Here is a 27,081-nt window from a genome sequence, read left to right as displayed (position 1 = left end):
CTTTTGCTTAGTTCAAATTAAATACACACAGCATATAGTACTAATCAATTATCATGACTGACAGACAGAAAAAGCTGAAAAATAAAAAACTACGTTGGTACTTTTATTACAGAGATTGCAAAAGTACACACATCCTTTACTCAAGTAGAAGTATAAATACTCGTGTTTAAAAATACTCTGATGAAAGTAGAAGTACTGATTACACTTGTTTACTCAAATTAAAGTAAAGAAGTATGGGCTCTGACATGTACTTAAGTAAAAAGTACCCATTACTACTACCTGTTTTAGTGTGATGCTGGTAACTGGACCTCACGTCATAAATGGACACACTGATACAAAATAACTCACATTTAATATTGTTAGCTAATGAATGTACCATGACTGAACAACCACCATGTAGAACAGGGCAGGACTGGGACAAGATTTCAGGCAAGGAAATCTCACAGTCATCCAAACCATCCCATACACCCACAACAAATTCTGAAACCACGGAAAAAATAACCCTATTTTTTATTTAGTATGACCATCACATTTAAAAAATAAAAAAAAGGTTTAAAACCTTAGGCTGGGGCCATGCAAAATAATTAAAGGTTCTCTATTGAACTGCACTTTCACTTCCATTTTCAGTCTCTTCATTTTCCATTATATCTCATTACATCTCACTTTGTGTGCGTTTACTTTTTTCACTAATTTTCTTGTACCTGTCACTTTTCCCATCATCCATCATCTGTTATGAACAGAACCATCTCCACCTTGTTGCAAAACAACCACCTCATTGTATTCTGTTTGCAGTAACAACTTTATTTTAGTTCAATTTAAAGTATCACATTTTCACATGTGTTGTTGTTCTATCTTATAAATGACTTAAATACTATAGATTTATCTAAACTATACTTTCTAAACTGCCTAAATGTCAAAATTAGTACAATAATAATTACATCATGACAATATCTTTAAAGGTGCCATAGAATGCATTGATACAGTATTTTTAAATTGTTCTCTGATATCTACACAGAAGGTATGTGGCTTAGGTAAGGGCAAAAAATCTCCAGAAACGATTTTACATGTCCATTTACAACCCTAGGATTTCTGCCTAGAATGAAACGGTCTGTTATTGGCTTATTTGGCAGGGTCATGAATAATAATGAGCTCTGCTCTGATTGGCTGTTTCACAGTACGGCTCATCAGCAAGAAGGAAGCACAGGGAGGAAAATATATATTTAAATACTTTCTCTCGCAGTTATATCGTCGGGTAATTATACTGTATTATAAAACGCGGGCATCAGGGAGCCGTTATTAATATGCGAGGCATTGAAACTGCTTTTGAACGATCCATCGATCGCATTATAGTTCACTTTCAACAGACGCGATCACACAAACTATGTTTACATTATGGAGCAACAGTACTTACCACACATTTCACAAGATCAGATGCTTGTCAGTGGTGCTCAGGATCTGTAAGTCATTCGCCATCATCCTCATCTCTCCTTACTGAGAGTGAAATCTTATGTACTGTAACAGGCTACCGCTAGCAAGGAGCTAACCATGTCCCTTTAGTGGCTCGCGGTATTTGCTTTCTGTGCCTTTCTGAATACAGACACCAACCCATCCCTGCACTTCACACCCCCTGCACGGCCTGGAACATAACATTTATTGTGTTATTTTCGCTGTTGTCCGCGCTTGTTTATTTACAATACCTGCAGAGCTTCTGATGGGTCGGCCAGCTTAGAACAAGGACGGGTTTATGCAAATGTTGGGGGCGTAGTGATCCCGACTGTTGCGTCACAGTCGGTGTTATGTTCTGATTCGCCTGTTTTTCAGTGGTCTTTTTTAATCACGAGATTTACATATGAAGGAGAAAACTATGGTGTTTGAGGCTCACTGTATGTCATTTCCATGTACAGAACTGTTATTATTTAAATATGCCAGGGTAAAGACAGTTTTTCATTCTATGGCACCTTTAAAGAAAAATCCTAACACTGTACATGTTATTGCATTATCATAAGTCATATTTTTGTCTTACCAGAATTAACCATGGTTTATTATAGTAAAAGTTTAGTTTTTTTGTCAGATTGATTACAATCAGTTTTAATTCACAACCATAGTTTTACTACACATTTCATGGTTAGACTATGGTTAGTGTAGCAAAACCATGGTTATTTTGTTGTTACTATGGCTTAACTAGTAACCATGGTTTTTGGTTTGAATTTTTGTAAGGGTTGTGTTGTTATCTGTCCTAGCTAAAATGATGTTTTATAACATTTGTCTGCTAAATTACTACTGTAACTTTACAGTAGATGATGTTCTTTATCATACAGTATTTTGAGTGATGATAGTAATTTAGTTTAGTTTACAGTAGACTATTATTAATCATCTGGCTGCTACTGCTAAGTGTTGCTAGCTGTTTAATTCTTAACTAAGTAAACAAACACAAAACTACAGCCGGAGCAGGTCAGTAGTTTTGCCTCTCTGATCCACTCCATTCTCGAGACTCTTGCATTGATTACTCCGATAGAAACCTTTTGACGGAGACGTGGAGCACGCGCGAGCCGAATCGCGTTCCCAGTCAAGACTAACCGATTCATGATTTATTATAGATTTGTTATCGAATGGTGATCCGCCAAAACTAAAGTAACGAGCCTGGTTTGAAAATGTAAGAAGTAGAAAGTACAGATATTTGTGTAAAAATGTAAGGAGTAAAAGTAAAAAGTAGTCAGAAAAATAAATAGTGAAGTACAGATACCAGAAAAATCTACTTAAGTACAGTAACAAAGTATTTGTTCTTCGTTACTTCCCATCTCTGCCAGAGCCAACTACTGTTGGCTTATCTGCCGTGTGTGACAGAGAAAAGTCTGTGAAAAGTTTCAGCTTGATAAAATTCCACAGAATATGAAATGATGCGCAGCGAGCAAAGCACCACGGGAAACATATCTGCCCTTGTAGAACATTGTTGTTGATTAGAATATAACTGAATTGAGGTGTAATCAAAGAAATTCTACAATTATATCTGGCTCATTGGAGAAACCTAAGAGAAACAGAATGTGCCACAGGAATGGAATGTACCTACTTATGGACACCTATTTCAGTCCTGGATGGAAATGGTCATATATGGTGGAGCCCTAGGCTCATGGTCACTGCTTAAAATAAATAAGTATATGTATGGAATGTATTGATTACCTTTGGTGCATGAGAGTTCAAGACTGGACATGGAGTCTCTCTGCAGACTGGCTTAACTTTATCTCTTTGAGAATACTGGAATTTTTCCAGTCATTTTTCCTTAAAATATATATCTTAATAGCAAATTCATTTCTTAGTTTTTGCATGTTCTAATGAGTGATATTGTTTCAAATAATGAAACAGGTTTGTGTTGCGTATCTTCAGCACAGTTTGCAGGGCAGGTTGCAATGTTAAATTTTTTTAACATCTCATAGAAATGCACATTTGACAGTAGCTTGAGTTGCAGATGTAAATTCATGTTCATTATCAAAAACAGTAACATCTATAAAAACTGTAACAACCTCATTTTATGAAATGTAATTATTCTGACTGTTTGAGTTTTATTAAAATTAGCAATTGGTCGTTCATAGTAGCATACATTTTGTTTATGACACCCACAGTTAAATCACACATATACCATGGTAAAAATGTAACTGTAAGGTTTCTAAGTATTTCTAAAAAACAGTAGTCTAAATACATTTAGTATAAATGCACAAATGCTATAGTTTAATCAAAAAAATATGATATGAATATCCCACATTTCTGCCACAATACCACGATACAGTTACTGATACTACAGTCAAACACTTTAGTGGAAGCAGATAAATGGTGGTCATTACGTGGTCACAAAACACTGTGAAAGTACACTGGAACCAGTATGTTGGGCAGCTCTTAAAGTTACAGCAGTCATTCATGCTGAAAATCTTTTCGCTGCATTTGACTAAATCACTTTGTAAATTTAATAAGAAGAAATATATATTTTACACGGTAAAGAATATGCTGTGTTTTTATACATTGGATTACTTTATAACATATGTACTGTAGCATTTCTTATTTGTCTTACTGTAGTTTTTTTGTACTATTGCTTGTAATTAGTTTCTTAATTTTTTTTTAAATCGCTGACTGTTTACTTGTCTTTAGTGAGCGTGCGTTTTTAAGCTAGTATTATTTTTTGTAATATTGACAACAAGAATTATGAATTTTTTTATGGTATGAAAACTTGTGATATCTTACAGACTATTTAAAGCAAAATATCTATATTGTGATGTATATCGCTACTGTGAAATAAAATTACTTATATCACGATATAAGACTGGTCATATCGCCCACCCCTATGATATAATATAATTTATTACTCTTCTTAGTGTTTTATCGAAGAAAACTGTACAGCGATAATTATCGTTAGCGTTTTATCGCCCAGCCCTGGTAGGTACACTGCCCTCCAAAAGTTTGGAAACACCCCAACCTTCCTAAACCTTCCAACAAGACAATGACCCCAAGCACACTTCCTTGGAGTACTATACCGTATCAAGTCAATGTTTGAATAAACTGACAGCTCGGATGCCCAGATTATGCAGAGCTGTAATAGCTGCTAATGGTGGATATTTTGATGAATCGAAAATTTTCGTTTTTTCTATGTATAAACTGTTTATGTAATAAAATATGTTTTTGTAGTTTGTGTTGTCCCTTATCAGTGCAACATTAACACAAATGAAAAAGGATTCATGCCAATATTGTCCAAAACCCCACTTTTCTAGGTTGCTTCCAAACTTTTGGGGGGCAGTGTACATTCAGTTCCTGTGGCACGCTCTGTTTCTCATATATTACACTTAATTCAGTTCTATTCTAATCAATAAAAATATTCTACACCCTCAGTGTAAACACGCATGGCTTGTTCCGAGCAAGCGAGGTTTGCAAAACGAGCACAAGTGCTGCATTATTTTTCAAGAATTTCATGACAGAGTCTGGCGTCTAACTACCACAAACCCTTCTGCATATTTGCATTTTAATACAAGGTTTGTTTATCCTGGAATCTCTGCTGTAAACTGAATTAATTAGAACTTCATAATCATAACTGGAAATTAGCATAACGGGGCAGAGAGAAGAAAGAAGGGGGTGTTTGTTCTTCCCGAGACAACAAGCGGTTAATTGCTGAGGGCTGGGGGGCGTAGACGGTGACCTGAACTAGATATTACAGTGTAGTCCGGCTGATTCAGAGAAGCCAAAGTGCATTGTTCTGATTCGGGGTTCTCATTCAATAAGAACGTGTGCCTGCAAGAAGATGACATGACAAAACTAGATCAACTCCATTATAATCTAAGCTGTCTATACTGCAAGCACGTGACTCAACGACACAGTCTACGTTGTAAAGGCACAACAATTTTTCAGAATTCCATTTTTTCCATTTTAGTTTATACAATTAAAGAAGCTTTCTACACTTCAGCTGCATACACAACAAGAATTTGAAAGTGAAGTGAAGTGACATACTGCCAAGTATGGTGACCCATACTCGGAATTTGTGCTCTGCATTTAACCCCTCCAAAGTGCACACACACACCGTGAACACACACCTAGCAGTGGGCAGCCAGTTATGCTGCGGCGCCCGGGGAGCAGTTGGGGGTTCGGTGCCTTGCTCAAGGGCACCTCAGTCGTGGTATTGAGGGTGGAGAGAGCGCTGGACATTCACTCCCCCCACCTACAATCCCTGCCAGACCTGAGACTCGAACCCGCAACCTTTTGATGACGAGGCCGACTCTCTAACCATTAGTTTTTTTTCCCCATTTTAATTTTTCAGAATTCCATTTTTTCCATTTTAGTTTATAAGTATATATAAATTTATAATAAAATTTCAGTAATCAAAAATCACGTCTAGTACATTTTTAGGGTCCTGTGACTTTTTTTTTTTTTTTCTTCCTGGTAATCAAATGGAGGTATAAAACAATTGTTTTTATTTATAATCAAATTAAATTAATAATTTTTTTGCAAAAAATGTGCTGCACAACAGAGGTTTACTGTTATTAAATCATGGGAGAAAATGGATTATTCTTTAAAAATGATTATTATATTAATATTCTGATATTCATTATGTACATTAAAAAACATTTTACTGTACAGAAACATAATTCTGTCACATTTTCTTTAAGCTACACTGTTTCTCAAATTAAGCAGCAATATGCTCATGAAGAGACTCATGTCATGTCACCATAGTGAGACAGCAAATGCTAGAAATCAAGCACCATATTCACAGACTAGTCTAGCTCATGATTTGATTTAAGTGTTCTGACCTACTTTTAATTTACTCATCCACAATTTGACAAATTCTGTGATATTCATTGTTAGAAATGAATTCCTAATTCAAATTCCATTTTAATGACTGGATTCTGCGATTCTCTCCATGTGTTTAAAACTACGGAAATCATAGGGATCTATAAACTCTCTACAAAGCACATGTGTGTGCGACTGTATAAAGAACAAGTGCCAAAATTAATAATAATTAAAAAAAACAAAAAACTATCTACAGTGCAAGTGTGCAATTCCTTATAAACAAAGCTGTCTGCAATTTTAATATAAATTAAAATAGAATGTCTACACTGCAAGCTCATGACTTGGAATCAATGTACCTATCAACACTGCAACTCCATAACATAAAATAAATCATTTACACCAAGTGTGCAAGTTTGAATTTAAAAGAAGTCTGAAGTTCAAATGCACAACTTCAAATTAAAGCTGTTTACATTTCAATGTGCAACTTTAATAATAATAAAGCTAATAAAGCTTTGGTAGTTATAAAGGAACTGTTCAAAATATGTCACTTAAGCAGGCTCTAAGACCTCCTCAAGAGTCAAAAGACGCCTCGTGGACAATGTAATGGGGATGACATTTCAAGTAATTCCAATGCTATTTTTTATGACAAAAAAGTGTGTGGGGGTGAAAACAACAAGACAAGGGTCCCTTTGAGAGAATGTTTTTCATTGTTGATCAGTCAGCATATACACGCATAGAGCTGCAAAAACACAGAAGATCCACATAGCAAGTGTATATCAGTTTACCAGTTAAAACATTACTTTAATCTTCCCATATTCCCAGACTGTGTTTCACCTATAAACAGCTCAACCGGTATTTTATGTCAACTGATCGAATCTACTCTTCATGTTTTCGGTTGGGGTTAAGCTCTCTGCGTATTAGCATGTGACCTTCAGCACCTCATCTGCTGATTAGGCAGCTATTATATCTTTCACTCCCATTACAGCGGAAAGACAGGTAAACAACTTTATGCAAGTTAAGTGGGAAGAGACTGTGTTACGCTCCAAGAGTGAGGGCCAGTCATTCCAGATGACATGCACTGTTGCGTTAAAACAGAATAAAATAAAATTCCGCACACGGTGTATGAGAGCGATAACGTTCATAATATTCCCTAACCAAAAACAGACCACAATTCAATTCAGAGCCTGCACTTAATTGCCTCAGTGGCTTAAAGAAATAGTCCATCATTTATTCACCCTCATGTCTTTCCAAACCCATATGATTTTATTTCTTCCATGGAACTCAAAAAGAGAAGTTCGAAGAATGTCCAAGTTGTTTTTATATAGAGTAAAAGCAGATGGAGACCAGGGGCTATCAAGCTCTAAAAAGGAAAAAAGTAGCATAATAAGTCCTCTTTTCAAGTTCTGAAGTGGATGCACTATATATCAGTACCATATCGATTATCAGCCTATATTAGAGATTTGTCACATTTAGCTGCATTGTTCAATATTAAATGTACACTGTAAAAAATGACGGTAAAAACTGTGAAAATGCTATAGTAAAAACCTGTTAAATGGTTAACGGTAAGTTCCTGTAAACTGACGTTCCCAGAATTCCCTGCGTTGCATTTCAAATTTTGTTTGAATTTGATGTTTTTCTTTTAAATAACTGTTTTTTCTTATCAGTTATGTTTATTAGGGTTGTATGTTACATCTAATGTTGTTAAATTAATGTTTATTGAATATTTCAGTTTAATGAGTCTCACCATGATGGTGTTTAGTGCTTGTGTGAATGACAGTGTGCACCTTCTATAAGCCTATATGTTATTATTTAAAAGCTGCTTGTGATGGGCTTTGGTTCATCATGTGACTCTCTCATCACCACCTGCATTTGGTGGTTATCAGTGTATTACAAAGGTACAAAACAGTTAATGAAGTTATGGTATTTAACTGTAAAGTTAAAACTGTAAAACCTAAAATGGTGTTACCATATTTTTTACGGTATAATTTCAGCAACCAGAGCTGCTGTTTTTTTACCGTAAATTTTACGGATTTTTCTTTTACAGTGTATATCAGCCAATATTTCCCCTATTTTTACATTTAGATTACCTTTTCTTAAAATTATTGATTTTTATCTCTTAGCTTTTTTATTTAGATAGTTTGTATCATGTTTAATTTGTATCATAACAAAATATTGACTCAATATTGGCTTATAGGTATCAACTAGAATTTCAAATCTGTGCATCTCCAATTTTTTTGTAAGTGAACGGGTGGCATAATCTTATCAAACCGGATGTGATTACAAATTAGAATGTCAATGATGACATCAAATAAAATGGTCCTCATGTGCTTTCACCATACTTTCATGGGGGATATCAATTTGGCACTTACCTACAGGTCACTGTAAAAGAGAAAAAGAACAGCATGAACATTCTGTTAAATATCTCCTTTTCCGTTCCAGTAAAAAATAAAGACATGAGAGTATGAAAATAAAATGAATTTTGAAGTCACACACAAGTGAAAATATGTAAGAAACATATTAAGTTCTTAAGCCCACAAGTCACTATATTCTGAAGCTCTGTGCTGAGTATGGAGTATAGCGCTCGCAGTAGTAGTGCATACACAGTAGACCAGCAAAGATTTAAGGCAGTGTGTGAGGTAAACAGTAATCTGGCTGCTATTGTGTTGGCACTGGCATGTGTGTGTATGTGTGTGTACTGGCTCTCTGCCATCGCTGGCTGTGACCTTAGAGAAGGTGCAGAAATACGACTGACCTTCAGCACGCCTCAGTCAATCAACCCTCATCTGAAACACTACACAAGTCCAACCTTCATACATCAACACAAACACTAGGTCTCTAACAGCATTAGATAAGGCAACAAAGAACGTTTGATTCGCAGCAAGGCAGACATTTCCAAATGCTTTGCTAATGCCTCAAAAGTCACAGTTAGGTGTTCATTTAGAGGGAATTTGTACCAAAAGTCTTGTTCAGTTCATTTATTTTCACACAATTGTGGTGATGTAGCATTAATAGCAACCACAAGACACATAACTGTTCACAAAAGTATAGTAAAGGAAGGGATTAAGAATGTGTCAGCAGAAATGTTCCCTGAGCCAGGAGTGGAAAAGCTAAACTCAAACACTGACTCAGCAAAAAAACGAGCTGCTAACTTTAGTTCAGCGAGTCGCCAACCCCCCCTCGAGCTCCATCCCCACGACTCCGCGCTGCCACAATATTCAGAACATTATTTTGATTGTGAATTTCCTTCCAATGCACATCTGCTGAGCTGCCCTGAACTCAGAATATGCTTACGTGCCATGTCTAAATACAAAACACAGTCAAAGGAATATGCAATATCGACATAATGGGAGACTGCTTGGGGAACCAAACTTACACAAACCATGAAAACAGACACGAAAGCAGATGGAAAGAAAAACATGACGAGTATAAATTGGTGGTGAGCACTATTTTAGGGGCTTTTTGCTGTTTTTATTGATAGAACAGATGAAAGACCACAGGAAATTATTCGACTTAGGTTGCTCGCACAAACACGACTGTACGAAATGTTGGAACATGTGCACTGCGCATCAGGCCACCTGTTAGCGAGCACTTTTGATAAATTACACTTTAGGAACGTCAAGAGTATAGTACGGAGCCTAAAAATGGGGGGGGGGTGGAAGGAAAAATCATATTTCAGTGCTCGCAGAAAAATGGCGTTCTACACCTGAGAAACTTTGTGTTCACACGCAAAACTATTATTTATTTTTAGTTTCTCGGAGAACACAAAACTTTTTAGAGAAAACGCAAACGTTTTGAGAGTGAATGCAAAGTTTCTTTTTGCACGCAAATATAAGCTTTGAAATATTCATCTTCTTCCCATCTTATTTTTATTCCATTATACCGTTAAGAGGCTCTGCAGCTGAAAATAAACTAATATATTTGTTTAAATTATTAAATAAATTAATAAATAACAGCCTTTCAGCAATCTTGGCTCAGTTTAGTTTTTAGTATTTTATTGTATTTTTATTATTAATTTACTTTTTTTTTATTACTGAATATTTACTTAACTAGTGCCGTTGAATAATTGTTGCTTGAATAACTTGTGTTTAATTCAATAAAATGATCTGAACATTACACTATTGTTTTTTTAATTAGCTAACTACCCAATTTAATTTAATTTAAATTAGCTTATATTAAAATGTGAAAAATAGGAGTTACCATTAAAAAACAAATCTTCCTGAATATCTCAATACCTCAATATTTGTGAAACTGGTATGAAAAATTGGATTTGTTTTGACTGTGGTATTGATATTACGATTTATGACAACCCCTTTAATACAGAACATTTTTCACAACAAAATCACATTACCGTCTTTGTCGAATTGTGGCAAATACATGTTTATCGATGCATACTATAAGTCACTAGATGCTCTAGAGGCATTGATACAAAAAGCCTCTCATCTTTTTTGGTCTTTGTCTGCGAGACACAGAAGAACACCTCAGCCCTCATTACCTCAATAATGCATGAAATGCGCTGCAGCCCGCAGACTGAGCTCTCCAAACGCGTTAAGTATTTATCGTGAACAGAACGCTATCAGAGCCGTTTCTAAATGGGTCTTCCCTGCCAGCTCTTTTTCGATTATGTTTGAGGGGACGACTGACCACCTCGACGTCGCTGTTTTTACTGACACGCAGATGAGAACCTGCTGTGCACCTGCCTGGCTGTGTGTCTATATCCTAGCGACAGAGCTGCAAGAACAATTAAGCCCATCGACGCCAAATTAATCTCAGCACATTGGTGAATGGCTGATAATCTCCATGACCTATGGAGGGTTATTACCACCATGACTACCACAATACAAGCAGCCTTATCCAAGATGGAGAGGCCAAATTAGCTGAAATGTGTTTTTACCGTGAAGCCATGTAATGAAAGTCAATGGGTATGTAGGTCCAATGTAGTTTTGCATCCCAACGTTATTCGAAATACCTTCATTTGTGCTCCACAGATAAAAGTCAGTCATACAAGTTTGGAATAGACATGAGGACGAGTTCTCGAGGGTCAAACCTCTCAACGCTTCCCTTTCCAGCACAAACGATAGAGGAGGGGAGGAGATGTAGATGAGGAGAGTGCCGTGGAAATCCATCCATGCTTGTTTTCTTAAATTTGCTTTCCATTTCAAAGGCCGGTTTGCAATTTCGGCAACCCTCTCGTCTCAATAACATCAGTCTGAATGGGATACAGGGAGCACAAGAGAGCAAGAAAAGAGAGAAATAAAGAGGCAGAGAGCAGAAGAGAGGGGTCCCCCTCTGTGTTGGCCAGCTTCCAGTGAAAGCTGTTCAGAACATGGGAAACATGGTGTCGCAGCGCAGTCCAATCAGCTCGTCTGGCCTGCGGTTTTCCCAGCGAGTACCGTCATGAGCGCTCCTCTCCTTCTACGGGTCCGCTTTCACTAGCATGCCTCCGGGAACAACAAACTCACGCTGCCAAAGCATGACCACACACGCGCACACATACACACACAATGGCAGATGCAAACGCATACACGCTCAAGTGAAGGCACAAGTACTACCCCCTACTTTTCTTAGGCCCAACTTTGCCAAAAATGTCAGTTGGATTAGTCAGCAAAGCAGTGCATGATGACTGGCTGTATGTGACGTCACCAGAGTTACGGAGATGCTGAAGGCTAAATCACAACTAAAACAGAATAACAATCACATGCAAGGTCCAAAAATGTACTTTTTACTAATGTCTAAATTAATTTTTATATTTACATTTTATAGTATTTTTTATATTCATTATATATTTATATATTTTTTTACAGCTAAATTTAAATACCAATTTAACAATGTGTCACCAAATAACATCGCAGACACACTAACAACAGTAAAATCTACAATGAGGTAAAAGGTTTTTTTTAACAGCTAAATTTAAACAATTTAACAATTCACGAGTTCGCACTAACATATAATATGATTAAGCAAATAGTAAGCATATTTGATGTGCTGTCCAGGGGGAGGGCTCCGAGCTCGGGATAGAGCCCAAACCCAGAGAATCCCCCCCATCCCAAGAATGGGATAAAATTAGATTAAGAGTGAGGAGCTGTGGTGGAGGCGGGATGCTGGAACTGTCATGGAACAGAGATGAGTTGGCTGTATGTATATGTATATATATATATATATATATATATATATATATATACAGTGCTATGCATAAGTTTAGGCACCCATGCTAAAGTTGACTAAAAAGAGGAATAAAAAAAATTATCTTTTGGAAACTGAACTTAATGCCTTAATTAAAAAAATTGGGAAAAATCCAACCTTTAAGGACACCAATTTTCTTTGTGAATGAATAATGTATCGTAAATAAATAAATGTTCTTCCTTAAAATACAGGGTGCATAAGTTTGGGCACCCCTATGTTAAATTCCCATAGAGGCAGGCAGAGTTTTATTTTTAAAGGCCAGTTACTTCATGGATCCAGGATACTATGCATCCTGATAAAGTTCCCTTGGCTTTTGGAATTAAAATAGCCCCACATCATCACATAGCCTTCACCATACCTAGAGATTGGCATGGTTTTATTTCAGTTAACCTAATAGCTGGTTTGATTTGCATTGAGAGGTGATTTTATGGAAAGTAATCCATCCCAATTTTTTTAATTAAGGCATTAAGTTCAATTTCCAAAAGATGATTTTTTTATTCCTCTTTTTAGTCAACTTTAGCATGGGTGCCTAAACTTATGCATAACACTGTATATACACACACACATACACGTGTTGTGCTTGTTAAGGTAATTACCTGATCGATTTTTTTTACAGCTAAATTTAAATAATTTAATTAAATGTGTCACCAAATAACATCGTAAACACACTAACAACAGTAAATTTTTTACACTGAGATAAAAGTTGTAAGACAAGCATCTCTTTTGTGTTATTTTGTTAGTAGGCGTATTGAAAGTCTTTGAATCATTCACATCACTTATCTCAGATCATCATGTACTATGGCGGTTTAATGGTCAAAAACAAACGTTTACCCATATTGAGCTTGTGGAGTGGGAATTTTGAACCTCGGTCATGTGACTGTGCCGTCCTCAATACAAGCAACATTCCAGTGCTTCTGAACTTGTTTGAACTTCCTGGAAATGACAGATCACTATCAGATGTTTCTGGATGGATCCTCTAATTTGGAATTAGCATGAGATCAGTAGTTCAAATCTTAGAGCTACCAGCAGTGCAAATAGTGCAGAACATACTTCCCAGAGACTTGGACCAGCGACTCAGACAGCAACGGAAGTCACAGACCAAGTAAACGTGAGGCAAAACACGATGCTTCTACTCATGGAGTCACCGACTCTCATTTTTTCCCCCCTCTATCTTTGGCCTTGGATGCAGGTCACGTAAATCCATAACAATACGCACATTCCAGCATGACAGATAATGCATCTCTTCATAATGGAGGTCTTGGATGCATTTGGAACGAGTATCTGTGTGTTTAACTGAGATAATACCTTAGTGTAAGTGAAAGTCCTGGATTAAAAGCGAATATAAGCCACCTGATTGCTCGCAAAGATAAAGCAGACCTCTAAATGAGGGATTGAGATGTTTTAGGTGGGCTGAGGTCTCAAATCATACCATCAGCACTGGATGTTCTGTTTCGTTCAGATCAGATTTTTTTCCTATTTTTCTTTCAATTGCCAATTTATCAACAAAGTTCTTATAAACAAGGCAAAAATAAGACAAAACAATGTACTACTCATACATACACATATACACATTTTTTTTCCTTCCAAAAATTTTGTATTAAATGTGTATTAAAGTAAACATGGTCAAAAAATATATAATCACAGTCTTGCTGTGATTCACCTCTAAAACAAAGAACAATAAATACAGATGCGATTCAACTTATTTAATAACTATAAAAAAACAAAACAAAAAAAAAAACAACCTAAAATTACGGAAGACCGCAGGCACTGAGGCCTTTTGAGTATGTCGATATTTATAGTGATTTGTTTCTGTGCAGAGAGGTTCAAGTCTGTTTAATTATGCTGTAACTCCCAGGACGCACAGCGGTCTTTTTAAAAGCAAGTTGTTTGAAATATTCTCTGGCTGATGGCCAGGGAAGCCATCAGTGTCAGATGTACATATCGGCCTGCCAAGAGAAATAGCCCTAGCCGAACTGAAGGCAAACACCTCAAACAATCCCGCACAGAGACTGATGACTCAAACGCTGGCCATCATCTGTTTTCCCTCATCTTTTTTTAACTTGCACAGTCACTGGGTAAATTTGGGAAATCGTACAAACGAAAGTGCGATTTGCCAAATTCTGTTGATTTAAGGGGCGAGAAGAACAACAATGAAGGGTCTTGAAAAATCCCCTTTGACCACCAAAGGATGAAAATGTTGGAAGTAGCACAATAACATGGTTAAATGTGATCACGTCGAAATAGGCCAGGTGTGACGTTCTCATAAATAAGCAAAAAGCCTCCCCGGCTAGCCTGCTATTTTCATTCCCTCTCGCTGAAATTCACCTGATATATTCGGTCCTCTGATCTCCACGAACCTGTTTCTGATATCCCACGGGAATGAGGAGAGCACATCCTCTGCCCGGCTGCTGTTAGGACTAATAACAACACCAACATCCCGCCAATCTCTCCTCAACGCAAGCTAGGTCAGCCAGCCAGGGGACAACACACACACACACACATCTGACCAAGTACAGTCCATTTTCAGACACTTCCTGCTAAAAATAATTACCCTCCTGGAGACAGAACCTCGCTGGAGGCTGCACAGACATTTTGTCTAAAGAGAGAGAACAAGGGGATGAGGAAGTACTGGAATTAAAGGGGCAGTGCAACGATCCCGGGATGTCACTGTCAGACTGCCGTCGTTCCCATAGCTCCTGAAAAGCAGAGTAAGGGCTTACCTTTCCCTAAAGTAAACATTACAGGTAACAGACAGTTTACACTGGATATGAAAGGAGACTCAAGTTTGAGACTTTTGGCGATTTTAAGAAAAGCTGGATACAAACTAACAATGCCTCGGTAACCTAATACTGAATATTTATATTATGTTCACTATTATGTGGTTGGTGAAAAAATTTTTTTTTTTTTTTTTTTTGGCTATTTAAGTTTCCAAAAGTTAGTAAAGTTTTGTGACTGCTCTTCAGGTCACACCTAGAAAAAAAGAGAAAGTTAAGATGGCTATTTTAATCAAAATGGTGATAAAACTGTCCATTAGAGCAAACTGGCTCACAACACTAGGTTTGTTATCTTCAGTCAAAACTCAATTGTTTACAGACATCCCCACATGCAAATGTTTTAGTAAAAAAATGTGTAGGTAAATATTACAGCTGTTTATTAAATAAATAAATAAATCAGAAATAAGCCCATTTTATTTAAAAAATAAAGGGAAACCATTACTGTTAAATAATACTATATTTTACATGAATAAGCTGTCAACATCAAAAAAATCCCTTTTTTTGCACCATTTCAGATTTCTGAGTTTCATTAAAGAGATAGTTCAAACAAAAATGAAAATTCGGTCATTAATTACTCCTGTCCTTCCAAACCCGACCTTCGTTCATTTTCGGAACACAAATAAATATTTTTGATGAAACCCCAAAGCTTTCTGACCCTGCATAGACAGCAACGTAACTACCATGTTCAAGGCCCAGAAATGTAGTAAGGACATTGTTAAAATAGTCCATGTGAAGATGAACTTACGGGTTTGGAATGGCATTCAGAATTTTCATTTTTGGGTGAACTAACCCTTTAAAAGTGTAGAAAAAAATAAACACATTGCGATACTAAATATCAATTAAAAAAAACTGGGAAAATCATTATAAAAAAACTACTCAAGATAGTGAATATCATTAAAAGTCTGGGACAAAAATAATCATTCAGCTAAACTATCCTGCCCCCACCCCCTGTCTGTAACGATATGTAATAGCGAGTCATCGGCAGAACAAATCAGCAGAGTAGTGCCGGGGTCACTGTTTCTCCACCCCCCCAACATGGAAATCCATGTCAGTCTCCCTCCCCATGGGCACCATTTGAAAGCTTAATATCGTTTTCCAGCCACTAACGGCATCTGGCTTCCATTTCCACTCCTCCTGGAGGTTTTCAGGTCACTAATAATAACTGTTTCAGGCAAAAGTGAAAGTTCAGCCAAAGTCTAGCTCCAAGCCAGATCAGGGAGCCCTGCTGCCGCTGAGTGTGAGGTGGAGCTGCCCGGTTCCCTAGGCACCGCGGGCCCCCGCAGAGGATTTGTTTTGTTTGGGTTTTTAAAGTGCTGAGCCCAGGCTGGCAAGGGACGTCTGGAGTAAAACCCAAAAGTGTGTGCGTGTATGTGTGTGTGTGCGCGAGAGTGAGAGTAAGACAGAAGGGAAAAAGTACGGACAGGAGGTTAAAGGGTCTCCTGATTATTTCCCATTCTCACAGAGCACTTAAACCACAGCTGGGTGCAAACTCTTCGCCATGGCTACCTGAGACTCTCTGAGAATAGTAATGGAGCGAGACGGCACTCGAAAGTTCTGAGGTGAACTCTTCCGGAAACTTTGAGACACTGTCTTTCCCCCCTCAACGGTTCAGACCGTCCTGCTGGGGAACCGCGAAGAGCCGGTCTAAAATAAGTGCTTACAAATCCTCACCTAACATTAAGTGTCTTCCTGAGACCAGACAATAACTGTGAGGAGCAAATTGAAGCGTAATGTTTATTTTCTCAGAAACGGCACTAAATTCTTCCATCCAAAAAAAGTTTCCTGCTCTGAGCTTTAGAAATACTCTCTTACCCTGTTCTGTGCTGAAACAGAAGAGGATCCAGAGAGATCTGGTTTATGTTCCCCTGTTATGAAGATTAACCTTCTTTATGGACACAATTACTCATCCGTACAGGATAAGACCGCGGCTAAATTAGGAGCCACCATCATATCACATAATGTACTGAGCATCTGGGGCTCCTCAAGAATAAAAACTCCTCTAACAGTTTAACAAAAACTCCTGTTTTTACAGACACACTATGCTCATTAGATTATAGAGTTTAAGTGAGTTTGCTTAATTGTGCTTTTGGAAAACAAACAAACTAAATTTTTATTTGTTCTAACAGTGCACTCACTTTAAACACTACTGTTCAAAAGTTTGGGTTCAGTAAGATTTTTTTTATTTTTAGAAATTTGTGCAAGAATGCATTAAATAGCAAGAATTCATTAAATAGTAATGGCTGCTGAAAACTCAGATTTGTCATTACAGGATTAAATGACTTTTTAAAATAGAAAATGGTTATTTTAAATTGTAATAAGATTTTACAATATTACCATTTCACTGTATTTTTGATCAATTAAATGCAGCCTTGGTGAGCATAAGAGACCAACCTTTGAACAGTCGTGTAATTAATCATATAACAAATGGATCGAGTTAAAAATTGTTTATAGTGCTGTCAAATGACTAATCACGATTAATCGCATCCAAAATAAAAGTTTTTGATTACATAATATATGTGTGCTGTGTTTATTTATTATGTATATATAAATACACACACATACAGTATATATTTTGAAAACATTTAAATGTATATACACATTCATATATTTATATTATTATATTATATATAAATGTATTTAATATAGAAACAAATTATTTTTCTTAAATATATACATGCATGTGTTTGTTTACATATACATATTAACATACATAAACACAGTATACACACATATTATGTAAAAAAAAACTTTTATTTTGGATGCAATTAATTATTTGACAGTACTAATAGCTTATGCAATATTTAGAATCTTGAGTTGGACAGCTTAGGACAGCTCGTGAATGCATTTTTAATATAAAGACTGCAATACTCTGTGACAACTTTTGTAAGAATTCATAAAAGATAGAAAACAAATGTAAGATACACAACTTGAATCATACAAAAAGGTACAAATTCTATAGATAGTTTTTATCAATCCAATTTATTACAATAACTGATAGGCTTATGGGTTACATTTAGATGACACGTGATTTCTTTCAATTTTGAAATTATTAGCTTCTTATGAGACCAGGCTGAAAGACTCCCTAAGGAAAAGTTTGGGGTCAGGTGACCCCTAAACCAGCCTACATTATTCACTTCTTCCTTAAAAGGATAGCTCACCCAAAAATGTAAATTCTGTCATCATTTCGTTCATCACAACCACATGTTGCTCCAAATCCGTATACCTTCTTTCTTATGCCGAGCACAAAAGATGATATTTTGATACAACAAACAACACGAGACGAAAAAAAACAAGGAACAACATGATAGAATGATGACAGAATATAACAAGAAAATACTAGACTAGTTGCAGTTTTTAATGTAGTTTTACATACCTAAACTACAGAATTCAAAAGGCCACAAGGTCTCAAAGTGACTCTATACAGACTACTTTTTTACCTTTACTTTGAATATAAATCAGGCAAATGCACCACAATGAAACATATAAAGGTTGCTGTGCGTGTGCCCTTCCTTCCAGTTCTTATTGAGGAAAGCTATTTATATCTCTAGGATTACGCACACGGCACAAGGTTAAAAAATTTTTGGCATTGGAGTCTGGAGTGGAACTGTGTCTGGGTCTGCTGGTTAATCCATTCATTTAGTCACAAAAACACCTGTCTAGCAGTCCAGATGTCTATCGACAGAACGTGCGAGACCATCGGACAAAAGAGTGTCACCTTTCGACAGGTATTCTGATACCGCCATGGCACTTTCTCAGTTGGCAATCAAACCAAGGCTACGTGCCAACCAGAGAAAGTCTGAATGTGAAACGAATGAAAGTGAAGCAGAAACTCGGAGTGCAAAAAGAAAAAGAGCTTGGGTTGCCCCCCAAAGGGTTGGCATCTTATGTAACCCAACACAAATGCGATTCATCCTTCATCTGAACACACAAGCTGCGAATGCCCTCTCTTCCCGCAAACAGTGGTCAGCGTCAACAATCTGCAAACCACCGACTGCAAGAAAAAAAACAAAAAACTCTCGGCTGCTGTCAGAAATACCAACCAGCAACGCGAGACACAGGCCACAGCTGACCTACTTATTCACACCTGATTATGCTGGCACACTACACACAATGCAATATGGCGCTACATCCTCTGGCCCATGCCGCGGTCAGCAACAACGCAGGGCTGTTTCAGCAGTCTGAGTACATTTACAGCTGACGGCCACTGATGGAAACTCCGGCTTTTCAATCATCTCTCACAGCAAGCGGTAAGAAAGTGAGAGAGAGAGAGAGAGAGAGAAGGAGAGATAAAGGCAGAAAGAGAGGTGCGTGCCTCCTCCTCGACTCAGCTGAAATGGACTGTTCATAGCCCCCTAAGAGCTGGGCTTTTATCAAACATGGCATGTGAGTGAGATTCCAGCCTCTCGAGTCTCCCACACATTAACAGTTCCGACTGCGAGTTTTTGCCTGCTGCGCCGCGTGCGATCGATACTCTGATATTTAAAGAGCAAATACAATCTCTATTTTTCAAACAAAATCTCGCCCAGTAAATTATCGAGCGAGGAACGGCATCTGCCTGCTGTTTGGACCGAATACGACATCATGACGAGTCATTTTGTGTTAAGATAAATAGAATTTTGGCTTCACTGCTAGCTAGTTCCACCAATCACCCACAGGTGAAGTCAATGCAAAACGGCAATGTGCAACTTTGTTTACAATAAAACCTAGAACTTGTATTTGGAAAGTAAAAACAATCAATTTTCATTTCATTTATAAGTGGAGTCACCGATTAATATACAACCCAGCACTGGGTAAAATATGGACAAACCCAGCAATTGGGTTGTTTTGACCCAGAGGTTGGGTTACTACCCAGAAGCAAAGTTGGCAATAATTAACAGTCTCGTTAAGTACTAGCACCAATAATTTGTGATTGAACCCAACATTAAAAATTGTTTGTGACATAACGGAATGGAATAGCCTATTCAAATTATCTATAAAAGGGTTTTAATTCAACAGATTTGACTGAAACAAGCAAAGTTGGTGAAAAGACCTTAGTTTAAAAGTGGTTTCAGACTCTCAGCTAATTATTGTACTATAAAGATTACGAAGACAAACATTTTAACATACAAATGAGTAATTCAAATTAAAACTAGGAACTAATTTATTTTTCAAATTTTGATTACGTTAACTTTAGAAAACAAAGTTTCATGGCTCGCAAAGTTTCCCAAGTGGTCCACTGATAAATTCAATTTAGAATAAACCGAGGGTTGCTGTAAACCACATATTGACCATTGGCGACAACAGCAGACAACAACGAGATGAAAAAACATCAGACACAGGAAGATGCACCTCATTAGTTTTATGCACAGTAAAGTCACAGGCTTTGTCAAAGCCTTTGATCTCCACGGCTGTGATTTTTTAAACATATCTGCGGCGAATTAGGGTGGAGCGGAGGAGCCACGAAATGGCAGCAAAGACTGGAAATAAAACATGCACTTCTCATCACAGAGTTGGTGAATCTTTTCTGAAAACAATGGATCACATTGCAGTGCGAAACGTTCAACGACGGGGTAATCATAACAAATGTTAGCGTGATCCAGCTAGGTTTAAAATGGTTGTTTATGACAATCTAAATGTAAAACCTGCATGAAAGCAGTGTAATTTTTGTTTAATGTAGCCATTAAAACCGATAAATCCAAATGACATGGAACAGATAACATAGAACAAGATGACAGTCGTAATGATTCTTAAGTATAAAATCTGTTTTAAGTGACAATATACAAAAAGACCATTTGGACTAAACTTCCCTTTATCTCTCTCTCTCTCTCCTTCGCTCAGGAAAGAGGGCAATCGGAGCAGATCTCTTTCCCATGGCTCTTAATTCAGAACTACTTCCCTCAAACGCTTTCCAGATGTTTCTGAACAGAAGCAAATAAAACGCTGTTCTAACCTTTTTCCACAGTCTATCACAGTAATAACCTGACGCATTGTTTTAACACTATTTTACATAAATATTATTCAGCAGTCCATTTTCTCCCATTCAGGGCTTTAAGTAGTTTTTGAACGACCACCAGGAAACAATGTTCCAGACCTTTATTTAAAAAACAAGGAACTGACGTTTTCTAACAATTTGAAACATTTCAATCTGTAATTTTCATGTTACAATTTGTGATGGTACAGTTATACAAGTCAGCATTAACTGCCATTTCAACCCATTTTACTTTTGTAATTTGACATTTCCAAATGAAACAATACTCTGCAAAAAAATTAAAATAGGTTAGAACTTTTTAATCGATGAGGAATTGATAGAATTGGCTTTAAATATCAAAAGCTACACTCAATGTCAGTCAGCTTAAAAAAACTATTAGTTACATTATCAAATACAGTGTGGCTTTGGTGATGTCAGCAACAAAGCAAAGTAGTTTCAAAGGGAGCAAATTTACCACATTTTAATGAAAGTTGAAAAAGAAAAAAAAAACTTTCTTATTTTGAAATAAAATGCACAGATAAATCAGTCACAATAAAACCACACTCATCAAGAAGATATAAAGGGTCTATTAGATTTGCATGACTTCAAAATGACTTTTTAAAATGTTGAATACAGAAAAAGACCATTATAGTGCCATTAAACTTTAGTTTTCTTTTGCAATTTGCTCTTTTTCTCAATTCAGCTGCTGCAAAACAAATCAGAGGCGTTAAATTCCTTCAAACTGGAAGAATTTCCAGAGTGCACGGGCACGCAGACCAAACATGCCATAAAGTACGAACGAAAGGAAGCGAGAAAGAGAGAAAAAGAGAGGAAGGGGTGGGAGGGGCGAGTGGTTTCATCCCCTCCTCCAACTCGGGCTCTATTTGAAATGGACGGCTAATTATGCTGGTGGCGTCAGAGTTCTGGCTTCCCTGTGTGGGGTGGGAGGGGAATGGCCCCCCTGTGAAACCCCAGCCCTCAGACACAGCAAAAGGGGGCAGTCAGTGAGGTAATGACCGTGTGTATGAGCATCTGAGAGACGGTGACCGAGAGAGAGAGAGAGAGAGAGAGAGAGAGAGAAAAAGAGTGTGCTGGCACATGGCCTCCCCCCCGATTCCCATGGCCACTGAATTCTTCCTGCCATCTTTATCTCCAGCAAACGAGTGCAGACCGATCAGCAAAGGAAAGAGGGGTCAACGCACACACAACCGACCAGCCTATAAAAAGCACTCGCTTAAAACACTTCATTAACTATTTAGTCACTTCATCTAACATATTCCAGTAAAAAAAACATCTATTTAAGCACGTATTTATTTATCTATAATATATATTTAAGCACACACAGCTTTATCGTATACGCAAGCTAGAATACATGGGGGGCCAGTGAACTGCCTTAGGAACGGTTTGATTCCCTCTTCAGACCGAATAAAATACATCATCATCAAGAATTTATCACACAAGAACTGAGTCCCCCTTTAAAGGAGCTATACTCAAGCCACCATTGCTGGCCTACGATGATCACATGAGATGGCAGACAACAACACAGAGAGAAAGAAAAAACATTTCTTATTTTAGATCGCAGAACCTCCTGGAGCAGGTCATTCAAATACCGTGGGATTATCAGCGTCTGGGCTGAACTGGTAGTAGAACAAAGGTGCTCAAGTACCAGATCTGAAAGTGCTAACCTATTCTTTTCAGTGACAAGCACTGCTACTTTTTAATAACCAAAGCAAGGCAACTGACTGAATCTCCTGTCACACACAGGAAAGGTAACTGTACTGTGACACCACTACAGATGGATCTATACTGCGTGTCTAATAGTTATTGGTCATGTCTTTACAAATATGGGAAGGCTATTAATGTACACAATTCGCACACAAAAAAGCCTTTTTCTGTACAATTCAGTCAACTTTAGACAAATATATATATATATATATATATATATATATATATATATATATATATATATATATATATATATATATATATATATATATATAAAAAAAAAGGTCAAATCAAATAATATACAATTTTTCCTCAAAAGTGCATATTAAGACACTCAAAGGGCCTCATATAATTTATTAAGTCAATTGAACTGCTTTATTATAGTGTTAAAGTCTTTCTAAAGATGGAAATGCTATGTATACACTTCACAAAGAAAAAATATTTTTTTCTGTACAATTCAAATGACTAACAAAAGAAATGGTAAAGTAAAACCACTACAGATGGACCTTATGCTGCATATCTATCACTGTAGAATTACTGTACAATTTCATCATATATAGAGCAAATTATGGTCACACTTTATTTTAAGGTCCAGTTCTCACTATTAACTTTGATTTTTGCCTCAAACTCCCAATTGGCTGTTTAGTAATAGTTAATAAATTAGTTGTTAAGTTTAGGTAAGAGATCTAAAACATGGCCATGCTGAATAAGGCATTAATAAATGCTTTATAAGTACTAATATACAGCCAACATGCAAGTAATATGCATGCTACTAAATAGTAATTGTTCCTTAAATGAAGTGTTATTACATACCCAAAAATGTTTTTTGTTGCAGAATTTATTATTAGTCTAAACTGAGAAATAATAAAAAATACAAGAGTCAATTTCAATGCTTCACTATATTCTTTATGAATGTGAAAAGGCTACTAATTTTCACAAAAGTGTATTTTTGTTGTTGTAAAATTTCAGTCAAATCCAGACCAAATAATAAATCTGGAAATGTTTTTGGTTTCCTCAAAGTGCATACCAAAATCAATACCAATCAAAGGGCCTTGCAGAATGTAATATCAGTCTAAATTGTGAAATTAGACAAATACAAGAGTCAACTGAAGTGCTTTACTTTGAGGCTAAATTTGGAGAGGCCACAGGCAAATATGTGTTGTTTTGGGGCCTCTTATATAGTTGGCTTGGTTTTGAAGTGGTCAGGATCCGAGTCTGTGTGAATGTGTAGGGTGGGCTCCACAGAGACGCTGTTGTTCTATTCATCTTTCATGTCAGCATTAAAACCATGCCTAAAAGCAGTTTACCCGCATTTTCACAGACACGTGGAGACATCCCTGCTCACTTTTTAGGGACTTTCCCCATTCTTTCGAATCCAGTCACGTGTCAGTCAGACAGTTATTATTAAAACAGTCAAAATACAGGTCCATTTATTAAGCGATGTTTAATGAAAACCCTCCATCTGTAAGAGATGAATCTCCTTAAAAATATTCAAATGCAAATATCACGCATCATTCCTGTACTTGTCCAATAAATTATTAACCAAGATTACAAGTTATCTGTTAATTATCTATTACAGTAAGAAAAGTGGATGACGGCACATCCAACTATGCGCATAACGTCTGGCAGCCTAATCTGCTAAAACTCTTCACAGGCATACAGTAGAAGATCTCAAAGATATAGCAGCACCATTCATACGGTAACCAAAGAGAGGAGCCGAAAACGCAGCAGATTATGCTCGTATGGTGTTCAGGTACACAGTGTACCGCAGCCGGCCCATGTGCCCCTCATTAAAGTCATCACAGGGGCCCAACGCAGGTCCAGACAAGAGACTCAGCTCACATCTTGATGGTGGCAGAACTGCCTGCGTCAATCTCTAATCTCTCCACATTGACGCACGAAAACTCGGGACCACACACCAAGTGAGGTACACTTACACCTCACCTGCATTCGCAGACCTCAGAGCCACGTGGTGACAGGAGGAGGCAGGTGACACCGGCAAACAAAAAGTTGGGGATATTTGAGACCAAAAGGTCTGTTTGGAGTCACAGGGAAATTATAATTAAGATTACTTTATTCCACTGTCTGGTGCGGTTTTTGCAGGGTAATACGAGACATCTGATTCACATCGAGGCATCAATTAAGCATAAATCAGTGAGGTTAATCAGAACAAAACAAGAATAGAATTTTGAATAGAAGAGACACAAAATTAGCAAGAGAGAAAACAAGATGATAAATAGCATCAAAGCCTGAACTCGCTGATGCCAGTTCTTATCAGCCTGGGAGACAGATAGAGAGAGAGACAGACAGATAGAGAGAGAGAGACAGATAGAGAGAGAAAGAGACAGATAGAGAGAGGGGGGGGGGAGGGGGGGCAGCACTGAACATTTAGAGTCACCACATCAGAATATGCCCAGCTGTGTGTGTGGTCCTTTTATGTTCAACACTATATGTCTGAACCCTAATTGAATAAACGATTTTCCTAGAACACAACATAATCAAACAGCAAAACATCTGACATGCAACGAGTCGGCAATGTTTGACTATTACAGATTAATGTTACACAAAAGCTGAATAGCATCTCAAAACATACTGCAACATGCACATATATAGTATTCTACATCTTGCTTTCATTTACGTTCATATTAGTATATTTAACTATATATATATATATATATATATATTTATATTAACATGAACGTTATGTGTGTAGGAAAAATTTGAAAAATCTTCTATACTTTTAACGTAGAAAACCTAATCGATCTAAAAAGCTCGTTTTCATGTCACTATCGATTTTTAAATAATACGATATCGATTTTTAAATGACTCTGGATGCCTATGAAGATTTATAAATGGTTACTGGTAAGAGGAAATTTAAAGTTAGATCGGAAAATAGGTCAGCGATTTTTTTTTGCGACCTCAGTTCATAAATACATAAACTCTTAATCAATAATTGATATAATCATGGGTCTATTGTTTATGTCTAACCAAACGCGACAAATACAGTTGATTCTCTACAGCAAGAGACTTCTGACAACTCATCAGTTTAAAACCAACACCACACCGTTAAACCAAAACAACTGCAGAGCAAACACAATCTTTCCTTTAAACGCTCATTTGATCCATATTTCTGTAAAACGACTTAAACACAAGTTATATGTGAAGAAAAAGACAAGAGTGAAATGGCATTAATTTGTTTTAATGAGCCATTTAGTCGGGCTCTGTAACTGAATAACGAAATAAACCGCCTTTTCTAGAGTCTCGCATCTATATTCGTGTTTGTTTATTGTTTTGTGTTTAATTGTTCCTGTCTGGCGCAGCTTTAGCAGCTAATTCCGTCTTCACTTTAACTTACCTACTAAGCTGAACTTTGCTAACTTCATAAACTTCTAAAGTCACACAGTAAGTGCTAGTAAACAATAAACGAGGTGAAATCTAGAAAGGAAGGTAGACTAGCTGCTCTCTCGTTACTAAGCAATAACGTCTCGGTCCAGCACAGCGCCACCCGACACACTTCTAAACACTAAATTATTTCAACAAACATACTATCTAAATCTCTTCGACACAAACTATACCCAAAACATCCCGGAGATGGGAAGGAGCGGGGAAGAAACCTAAGGGCTCCCGTTGCCAAAGCGGCCGCATCCACCTTGACCGTGATGGTTGATCGATGGGAATTGAACAAAGAGGATCAATTTCCGATCAGCGCGAGAGCCGCTTTAATCAATGGGCACCGAACCCGGCGAAAGCGCCGACGCGAGAGCAACGCGCCAGTCTCTCAGCGCGGCGCTCCCCGGGACCGGCTCACCGGCACACACCGCGAGTACAAAGCGAAAGGAAGCTGACCTGGAGCTGCTGCAAATCAAAGCGTTTCCAATATTGAAACATCGATCCCGCATTGGCCGCCATCTTGAGACATATTGAGACGGAATGAAAGGCTGATAGAGAGAGCGCGAGAGGGGCTGGAGTTCAGCGCGAGAGAGAGAGAGCGAGAGAGAGAGGCGGGGGAGCGCGCGCAAAACACGGAGCGGAGCGGATCGAACGGCGCGGGCGCGCGCGGAGCGGAGTTATCGAACGAACCTGCGATATTGAAGAGCGCTGCTGAAAACAATTATTGAGCGCGTCCTCGATAAAAGGCAGAAAACGCGGCATGGAGTTCAGTCGAGCTCCCCGTGGCGCAGAAGCGGGAGGGGG

The 27,081-nt window shown here is 37.5% G+C and overlaps 1 protein-coding gene across 2 annotated transcripts in view; it reads right to left on the bottom strand.

Moving 5' to 3' along the window:
* Positions 1-26,852, bottom strand: part of cux1a (cut-like homeobox 1a) — a 118,117-nt gene extending 91,265 nt beyond the window's left edge. Inside the window, exon 1 of one of the 2 annotated variants that reach the window (XM_079410644.1) lies at positions 26,734-26,852. In XM_079410644.1, the coding sequence (XP_079266770.1) occupies positions 26,734-26,796 (63 nt within the window). In that variant the 5' untranslated portion in view covers positions 26,797-26,852. The remainder of the gene's footprint in view (positions 1-26,733) is intronic. The other variant, XM_079410645.1, reaches the window with a different exon arrangement.
* Positions 26,853-27,081: the final 229 nt, after the last annotated feature.

This window comes from Barbus barbus (genome assembly GCF_936440315.1).
Source record: "Barbus barbus genome assembly, chromosome: 47".
In the NCBI taxonomy this organism is placed as follows: domain Eukaryota; kingdom Metazoa; phylum Chordata; class Actinopteri; order Cypriniformes; family Cyprinidae; genus Barbus; species Barbus barbus.
Note: the sequence above shows the minus strand (reverse complement) of the source record. Positions and strands in the feature narration are given on the sequence as shown.